Source organism: Bradysia coprophila, unplaced genomic scaffold (genome assembly GCF_014529535.1).
Source record: "Bradysia coprophila strain Holo2 unplaced genomic scaffold, BU_Bcop_v1 contig_200, whole genome shotgun sequence".
In the NCBI taxonomy this organism is placed as follows: Eukaryota; Metazoa; Arthropoda; class Insecta; order Diptera; family Sciaridae; genus Bradysia; species Bradysia coprophila.
In genome coordinates, this window is record NW_023503464.1 from 344,428 (window position 1) to 354,617 (window position 10,190).

At 37.0% G+C, this 10,190-nt stretch overlaps 1 protein-coding gene across 1 annotated transcript; it reads left to right on the forward strand.

Annotated features, from left to right (window-relative positions):
* Positions 1–2,732: 2,732 nt before the first annotated feature.
* Positions 2,733–6,789, forward strand: LOC119075321 (probable 4-coumarate--CoA ligase 1). Its single transcript, XM_037181741.1, has 6 exons — positions 2,733–3,176; positions 5,005–5,221; positions 5,281–5,776; positions 5,840–6,206; positions 6,264–6,419; positions 6,483–6,789. Exons 1-6 carry the CDS (start codon positions 2,964–2,966, stop codon positions 6,756–6,758), a joined length of 1,725 nt encoding a protein of 574 aa, XP_037037636.1. The 5' UTR covers positions 2,733–2,963; the 3' UTR covers positions 6,759–6,789.
* Positions 6,790–10,190: the final 3,401 nt, after the last annotated feature.

Below are 10,190 nucleotides of genomic sequence, written 5' to 3' on the forward strand. Positions count from 1 at the left end.
AGTTTTTATTTAGAGAGTGATAGAAATAAATTCATTGGAAATTCTGACACTGACGCATTCTTCCTTCAACATTTCTAGAAAAGGACGATTTTATACACAGAAACTGTGAAGGTATACAAAGTCCATTTTTTTGTACACAAATAGCAAACGATTTCCTTATCCCAAGATAGAAAAGGATATGTGGCACTGTTGCCATGAGCAAAGCGTTTATAACGTTTGGGACCCTGCAAATTTTGTTGACAAATAATTTTCAACAAGAAAATCCGGTGAAAATTTTCAATGATTTTTTAAGAACATTTTCTTTAGAGTTTTTGCTGGATAGTAAGGCCAGTTCATGGCATCTTACATCTGTGTGATAAGAAACGCCATGAACTGGTATTTCCATCAGTTTTACGAATTTTCTCTTTGAGTTTCGAAGATTTTCTTGGATTTCCTAGTTTTCCTGAAGATTTTCTTATAGATTTTCAGATATTCTAGTTTTCACATATTTTTAAAGGATTTACAGAGGATTTGTTTTTTTGTTTAACAAAGATTTTCTTTAGTCTATCCGTCCCTCGATACCAATTAGCGGTAAACAATACTACTTGTTATCCGTCGAATTTGATCACTTTTTCTAATAATGTTTTAGAAATATTGTGTTAAAATGGCTTCCCCCGACAACCTGGGCATGTAGCCACAGCCAGCTAAAGTCGAAAATTCGACATTTTTGAATGGTGATAGTTGCAAGACGGAGAGAGTTTGAAACCCGTTGGCAAAGATTTTCATGCTATATTAAGAAGCACCGGTACTGAGCTAAAATTGTAGCCTACATTTACGTGTTTCGTATTTCCTTTTTAACCTTTTACAGACGGCTGTCATCTGTTATCGACAACGACAGCAATAATTAACGACAAGGTCTGACTAATAAGGCCTTATATAGCAAAAACCATGTTTAAAACAAATGAAATAAAAGATTTCTGAAAAAAAAAAAATCAAATGAAGTAATAGTTTGAATAGTAAAATTGTGAATATGCTTGCGTCTGTGACAGGTTAATGATATCTTTTCATCAGAATCCTTTTTGAAAAATGTACGACAGCAATTCCGACGACGAATGTCTTGGCATTAAATAAAAATTACTTTTGGTTGTAGTCGTTTGACCAGCTCTAACACATTCGCGGTCATTATTGCGGTCGTACATTTTTGAAAAATGATTCTGGTGGAAAGATATCATCAAAAGTAATCTAAAATCTAGTATTTAAAAGTTTCTGCAAAGTACCGGTGCCTCTTAATCACTGTGAATGGATTTTATAAAAGTCATCTGAATTGTACAACATTTGAAAAGGTATATTTACATGATACATGCGTCGAAAATCGTACTTTTCAAGTTTTAAGCACTTCTTTCGACGCCCTCAGTAATGTTCATTACTTAACTCGGGATAAAAATGAAAAGTCTCGTTTTCGTGTGTTTAGTGACCTCGGCATCGCCTCGGACCAACAAAATTCACACGAAAACTCTACTTTTCATCTTTTTATCCCTAGTCATGTAAAATACTATTTCACCATCCTCGGTAAAACTTGGACTCATCTGTAATACACAGGGCTTTTTTTACGTTACGATTTGGCAACGGGCTGAGGATACATACACAAAGCTCAGGACGATCACAAATACTATAATGCCTGCCTATGAAATCTAGTCTGGTTGACCCTGTCTGCAACAAAACAATAATGCCCGATCAGCCTGCAGTCTAAGCTCTACAACGATACCAAACTTGCCATACCAGCCTCTCAACAAGTATCTGTTAAGACATTTTGTTTGCAGCTAAGTGACTCTACAAAAATTTTTTTCAATTTATTATCTATCTTCAAGTGCCAGTTCCTTAAGGATGAGTGGAATTGTTATCCACTCTTCATAATTGGTTTCAGTTATTTGAAGCATTTCTTACAATGATTCCGTGTGTCTGGAGTCGGTGAAAGCTGATTTTACTAAAATGAAATTTACCCCAAAAATATGTGGAAATCGAAGCCCCAAGCTCCAAACGAATTATAATTATAATTTTATAAAAGGGAAGCCTCGCAAGAGAACATTCACAGGACCTTTATGGTGTCTCTACTTTCAATAAACTGGACTCGCTTCCTATTTCCTAGAAAATCACTGTTAAAGTTTCGTTTAGTGAGTAAACGTAGATGTTAAGGGTATGGCCGCATTGAAAATTTCCATATAAAAAATGTGAATGTTTGTTGCTAAATGACAATTTTTCGATAATGCTTTCCCTGTAGGACCGAAGCTAACTGTGACGTAAGTCATATCTATCATGTGGTACTTCACAGCTAGAACCGTGTTAGAGACACACTGAATCAATGTATATTAGAAGAGTATGGCCTGGCTAATGATTTCTCTATCTCTCTCTCACTAGCATCGTAGCTAATTATGACGTAAATCAAATCCATCTATTTGACTTACGTCACAGTGAGCAGTGTGCTAGAGAGAGCATTGGCCATACCCTTCTAATACGTGTCTTTTTACTAAAAAGTGAAAAATCAGCTGTAAATGAGTCGTCATCGAAGTAACCGAACCAAAGCATAATTTCAAACAAACAAACAAAAATCGTCGATTATATCATAGAGACTCGTAAAAACCAACCAGTATTCGATCGCAATGATTAAACGACGTCTTATCTCCGAAGATTATATTATACTACAGTGTTCAGTTCATGTGTTGAACGTCTTATACCTTGGTGCTGGTATAAAGTTCACAGAAAATAATCATTCTCGTTCAGTAAAAAAGCAGATAGCGAATACATAGGGACGACGTGTTTTTATTTTCACCGAACATTCGAACGTGGATCAGTCTCGTCTGTGTTTTCATAACAGCAAGCGACTGTTAAAAATAGTTTCCGTGGTTCCCTCAACATATTAGAATAGAGATAGATAATTAACGTAATTTACAATCAACAATTTTTTTTGTTTTGTTCTCTTAAAAGAAATGATTCATTCATTGAGTGCAAGGTCTATGATGTTACGGACATGCATAGAGAGGATTTCTAAATCAACAGTTTATTTATCATCGGTGAAATGCATGTCAAGTTCGACGGAAAATATTGTTAAATCATCGTATCCAGATGTCGAGATATCGAAACTGAGTTTAGCCAATTATATATTGGAAAATGTTAAAGACAACGTTGATAAGCCGGCAGTTGTAAGTGTTGTGGCGTTGTGTATATTACATCGTTTGCTTTCTGTGCATATTTCTGTGTCTTTGCGGATAGTTTTCCATATTTCATTGTGAATCTGAATTTTACATACGTCTGTGCGTTTGCTGTTTTTTTTCTTGAGGAATTCGTACTTTGACCTCTCTGTGTTGAATGTGTGAATGAGTTTTGTTTATGAGTATATGGACTATAGAGACTAGATGATTGCAGATCTATGTATGACTAATGAATAGTCGAACATTTTTTGCACGGCTTAACGTGCTTACCGGTTTAAGATAAACAATATTGTCTTCAGGTACCTTCAAGCAATTTTTGGTTCAAAGAAAGTACAGTCGGTATCGGTGACATTTAATGAATTTGTTGCATCTGTATATCAGCTGGTCCACTCAAAAGTGTACCTAATTATACTGGTGAAATAGTAACACGTACACACGTAGTAATGGTTACAACCGTAAAACTACGACTGAGTAGAGTTGTTTGTAAGAGTGCACTAGCTCAAGAACAGCTGATTCAAATGCATGCCTAAATTTCATTCACTGACGTCCAATGTACAGTCGGTGACTTTCAAATGAGTGGCGTGTGCTGTGTGAGCTGTTTTTCAGCTGATCCATTCATACAAATGAATGTGCTAATGCTTGTTTATATGGGTGAACAATGTACACGCAAGCGCGTGGTATTGTTCTTCATTTATGGATGAAAAATCTGACGTTACCTTATAGTAAAACCGTTTGACGTAAAACCATATTTGTTAGATGGATGATCCATCATGGATCAGCTGAAAAACAGCTGAAACGAAACGAAATACGTCACTTATCTAAAAGTCGCCGACTTACAATCTTTCTAAGCATTTTTTTGCTGATTTTTTTTAAGTAGCTGTTCAGTTTGTAGAAGGACCTAGCCGGAATTTTTGACTTTCTTGTTTTTGATTTTCAACTTTTTCTACAAAATTTTAACCCTTTACACGGATGGAAACGACATAATATAGATAATGATTGAGATGAGATCGAACATAGCACTGAAACATTGAACTAACAAGCGTCAAATTTAGAGACTTTAGCGATAAGAGCTTATGGTTTGTTGGTTGAACCCAGCAGTTTTCGCTATACCACAAGTGTGTTAGCAGATATGGTGATGAAATTGCATGAAAGTTTTATTTCATTTCATTTACAATTCGCTAGACTTGTACATGCAAAAGGACATGACCTACTTCGTAGAGGTTGGTCATTTATGTTGTAACTGTCACAGTTCGAAAAATTGTCAGAAACCATTTTCGTAGCTTGTTTGTATTCTTTGTTTTAACCCATGCAACGAAAACAAGTCATCTATCGTTACAAAAGATAAAACTTTACTGTGATTTCACTAGCCTTCGAAGATTTTCTATCTTAACGCTTGGAGTAGTGCTAGGGATCGATGCAAAAAATTTCATAAATTTTATATAACATCACGTTAACCATTTTTAACTTATCGCTTATATCGTTGTCGTCATTGATAACAGGTGACGTCGTTGTATACGCAATGCGTAAGAATCCATAAATGATCTCTCTTTGAAGGGAAAGCCTTGAAAAACATCCGAAGTCTTTCATCGGCGACTCTTAGGAAAAAGTTTTGTATCCGTTCGTAGCAGGGCCTATTTTTGTGAAATTGATTCTTGAACATGTAGAAATCCTTGAAATTCTTAAAAATTCTTGAAATGTTCGAAATTCATAAAATTGCTCAGAATTCTCGAAAAAAAAACCTGAAAATCGACCCTGTTTCGTAGACAGACATGTTCACCCAGACAAAATTGATAAAAACGAAAAAAAAATGTTTTGACAGACTTGTGGAGCGTCAGGCCGAACATACAAGTATGGAGAGATTCAATTTATGTCCGATCGATTGGCCAAAGCGTACCTGGCGATACGGGCCTGTAATTTGAAGAAAAATGACACGATTGGAGTGCTATTGCCAAACATACCGGAATTCGTACCTGCGGTACTGGGTGCCAACAAGGCTGGCCTCCGCATAACCTTTGCCAACCCACTTTATACACCAGGTAAAGATCGGCAATATTACTGGTCGAGTTTCCTCTAATTTTTTCTCCCATTTTATCAGAGGAAATATGTCGACAATTCGAGATTGCCAATGTTAAAATGATGGTCACAATACCACAACTACTTCCGGTTTCGAACTATTTGAGAGCAAACTTGGCCTGCTATCGTGGAACTATTAGTATCGGAGGCAGTGACGATCGCGACAACAACGTTTTCAACTTCCATTCCCTCATCAAAACTGAACATGAGAGTGATCTGCCAACAGTCAGCCCGAAAGATATTGCAATCGTACCATTTTCGTCCGGAACCAGTGGTCTGCCGAAAGGCGTTCTCCTGTCCAATGAGAATTGTGTCGCAAACTTATGCCAACTTGTAACACCCGCTTTCAGCAGATATTCGAATCCAATAGAGCGTGGCAACAATAATGTTCTGTCCATTCCGCCATTTTTCCACATCTACGGCTTTAACGGAATTTTGAATTTATCCCTGCGCAGTGGATGTAATCTCGTCAGCATACCGAAATTTACGCCGGAAGATTACATTAAATCATTGATCACGTACGTGTCCTCCACGCTGTATATGCAACTCCTTTGGTCTAATCAGTTCGATGATCATTTCAGATATAAACCGTCCGTTCTGTTCTTAGTACCGTCACTAATGCTCTTCCTAGCGTCACATCCTTCAGTGACCAAACAAATGCTCGAGCCAGTATGCGAAGTTTTAGTTGGAGCTGCCGCTGCCACTCCACAATTGCAAGAAAAATTCAGAAGTAAGTGCGCAGCTGATATATCAATCCGACAAGGATATGGTATGACCGAATCATCACCTGTAACACTGCTGACCCCGTGGAAAGGAAATAACACCAAGAGTGGCTCATGCGGACAGCTCGTACCCAATACAGAGGCGAGAATTGTTTCTACTACCGATGGAACTTCATTGGGAGCAGGTGAAGACAAGACTGGTGAATTACAGTTTAGAGGACCTCAGGTATGTTAACTGCTCGGAGGTGACTTTTCGTGCTAAAAAACAATCTGCGTTCGTAAGGTCATGCAAGGATATTTGAATAACGAAGCGGCGACCAACGAAACGTTAGATAAAGATGGCTGGCTCAAAACCGGTGATATTGGGTACTACGACTCTGATTACTACTTCTATATCGTCGACCGAACCAAAGAACTGATCAAAGTCAAAGGAATGCAAGTAAGTTATACTGTGACGTTGTGTTGGTCGTCCGGAAGCAACAACAAATTTTCTATTTCTAAGGTCTCGCCAACGGAACTGGAAAATATTATTACCGAGATCGATGGTATTGCTGATGTGGCTGTGGGCGGAATAAAAAACGAATTTTCTGGTGAGGTTCCGCGGGCTTATGTGGTTCTTAAGCCGAATAGCCAATTGAGTGGAAACGATATCATTGCTCATGTGCAGGAGAAGTGCATTAAGTATAAGTGGTTAGAAGGAGGTGTTAAATTTGTTAGAGCGATTCCGCGTAATCCGAGTGGTAAAATTTTACGAAAAGATTTGCAATCTCTTGGGTAAAATATAATGAACAATAAAAAACCGACTGCAAAAACGGAAGTTTTTTTGCTCTTTGACCATCGTCCTAGATTAGATTAGATTAGATTAGATGGGAGGGTGTAAGCCCAGCACCTAAGCCTCAGATGGGCCTGTTGTGCTATTGTACAAGTCTCTTGATCATATGGACTGTGATTTTACATCATATCTCTCCCGACTTAGATTGTTCACAAATCGACCGTGTGTTAACGTCCCATACGTTGTGAATTCTCCAAGCCGTGGGTGGTATGCGAATACCACAACCATCACTAATTGACCTGTACATTTTCCCAAAGATGGCGCTATCAACATTGTCATGTTGTAGCTCTTTCTACTATTGACATTATGTCGATATGGTTTCTTTTATGGAGAAAGCGAATGTTGGGTTTTTTGATATTTCCGACTTTGTTACGGTTACGGCTATTAGTTTTAGGTAATAGCAAGTGTCTAATCACCATAGGCCATGAGTTGCCTCTTCGTATAAATCGCCATGCCACCATGTGACTGAACTCGTTCTGGCGTTGCAGGTTGTAGCGTTTGAATGATTCGTATTTCGTCATATCCCTTGACATCCATACAACGTATCAATCAATAGATCTGTTAAACCTCGCGGTCATTTTGGAGTACAAGATAGTTTCTGTATCTTGGGATTGTACCACAGCAAATTTGTAAAAATTTGCTATGTGGTTTTGGGGTGTCAAATGAGAACCCGAAGCGTTTGTACCTTACCTGCACTAAAATTGACTGCCAGATGCCATACGGCAATGTGTCATTTTCGTACATTAATCGAGCACGTAATTTAGCATTAGCTTCTGGTAGAGTCGATTGTTAATCCGTAAACCGACGCCACGAAGCACATGTTAAATAACAAAGGAAATAACACAATTGTTGATATCGCACAATGAGGCGAGAACGACTTTATTGATCAAAGAGAAAATGACCTACGAGAACAACACTTTGACTTCGTTAATAAAACCTTTAAAATAATTTCACCATTTAAACATTACAGCAAAATAAAAACACCAAAGCCGTAAAAGTTGGCACAGAAATTAGACAAAATCGAAAATGAATTCACACACAGCCACACAAAAGAAACACTTTTAGAGAGCAACGCATAAACACGTCCGTTCTCTGTGACTGCCGTTGTCCAACTCCTGACCATCGTCCTGGTCGACGATTGTTATTTCTTTTACACTTTCTTGGATTGGCACATGAGAACTGGCGTTTTTGGTCTTTCACCACTTCTATTTTCTGCTAACATGAACCGCAGAAGCTGAAACTTTTAACATTTTAATCATTTGTTATCGACAGCAACGACAAAAATGTTCGATGACCTACTGTTAATTTGGATCTTAAATATCAAAGTGAATGTTTAAACAAATGAAGTAAAAGAATTTATCTAAATATACTGCATGAACTTGGACATTGACGCACATTTCTCAAAATTCCATTTTTTGTCACATAAAAATTCATTTACTGACTCTTAACAAAGACGAAGAACAAATTGTGGATGTCTTCTGAATAATTCTGACTACTTCTTACATTTAACGAACGAAGTAACAGATTTCATGATTATCAGGAGTCTTTACAGATACGGATTGTGGTACTCATTGGTGGAAGGTTCCACAATTTTAAAGGAAATAATATTCAGTCTAATCGAATCATAGAGTTTGTAAGCGAATGTCGTACTCAGGGCGACGTTTATCGAATTTTCGTAAGTTTATGAATTCGTAACTTGACAGTTCTTATGGGATTTTATACACGCAATTGTTAAGTTTACGAATAATTGGAGTTACGAAAATACGAGAATCGTCCCCAGATTTGTTAAATGAAAAACGCAAACTGAAGTGAAGTAGTTTTTCATTATTCTTTTATTTGGATCCGCAGACCTTTCAACTATGAATTCTTAAAAATTCGCGAAAATTCTCGAAAATGCTTGAGATTCTCAAAATGAAATTACCCAACCGAAGTCACCTTTTAACTCTTTGGAAAGAGAACAATAGTTATTTATTCACTAAGAGAACCAGAGGTTCGAAATTGCATTTCAATTGTGTTGTTTGTAGCCAGAGCGTAGCAAGTCAACCGAGAAAATACAATTTTTTCCCTACGCAAACAGCGAAACTATGTTGAAGGTTCCAAGGTTCTGAAAGAACAGGCAAAGATACTTACGAAGGCGGGGGTGAAAGACAAATTTTGACAATTTAGACATGTTTCGGTAAATACATTCATAACAGATTGTATGAAGAGAAGAAACAAACCTGAAGAAAAACCATTATTTTTATCAAGTTGTCTTTTCACACACTATAGTTGGTGTGTTCGACGAAACCTGTCTAAATTGTAAAAATTTGTGTTTTACCGCCTTCGTGATCAACTCAAAAGTATCTTAACCTGTTCTTTAAGAACCTTGGAAGCTTCAGCATAGGAAAACCCAAGGTAAATATATGGGTGGGAGGTAATGCCATTCAGACGAGCGACCTAGCACAATAGTGCGATGCTAATGACATTTTTTTTAATGGTTGACTCGAGGGGTGACTCACTTCTAGATTAAATGGATTAAATGGTATTAAGTGGATTTAATGGATTAAATGGATTAAATGGATTTAATGGATTAAATGGAATAAAAATTGGATTAAATGGATTAAATATGAAAAAAGTTCATTTTACCAAATACTGTAAAAGTCTTAAAAATTGTTGATTTTGATCGAACCACGTACTACAACTTATACTACAATGTTAAAAAGCGAAAAAATCCACTTTTAGGAGTTTTTGGTGTAAAGTGGATTAAATGTATTAAATAAATTTAATAACATTTTTAACAAAAAAAATTTCCTATACCTCACGAGTACTTAAACGAGCTGGGAATCGTGCAAATCTATTTTTCGCAATTACGTTACAAATTTTTCAGGTGGGTAGCCTAATTATTTCGGTAAAACTAAAAAATATTTTTTTTAATAAATGGATTAAATGGATTTAATGGATTAAATGGAAGTGCGTCACCCCTCGGGTTGGCTATGATTTACTTGTGTTTCGCAAAATGTTGTGCTTATCACAAAAGAGATGGCCCAAGTTTCTCAGCAATTTTGTGATTTTAAAGAAAGTGAGAGATGACGTTTATAGCGAATTTTCGTGCCACTGCACATCTGATTCGGTTATATATGGCATTACCTCCGCCCATATATCTTGGGAAAACCACTGTCCTACAAGTGATGTTCTTATGATGCAACGCACTTCATGCAGAGTGCATTTTACTGTTAAATATCATTCACAGAGCCATAACCTCAATGCTTCTCCATATATTTTGTTTGGTTATGTTGTCTGTGGATGACATATAAAATGGGGTTTTCCAGTTGTGTGACACACTGTCAAGTTTCAGTGTCTTATTTAGAGTACCATTCATGCTTAAAGCCATGATGTCAT

Excerpts from the sequence above, each read along its gene's own strand:
- LOC119075321 (XM_037181741.1), top strand. The coding sequence starts at position 2,964 with ATGATTCATTCATTGAGTGCAAGGTCTATGATGTTACGGACATGCATA. Across the intron at positions 5,222-5,280 it reads CAACCCACTTTATACACCAG|AGGAAATATGTCGACAATTC; the intron begins GTAAAGATCGGC and ends CCATTTTATCAG. Across the intron at positions 6,207-6,263 it reads TACAGTTTAGAGGACCTCAG|GTCATGCAAGGATATTTGAA; the intron begins GTATGTTAACTG and ends TGCGTTCGTAAG.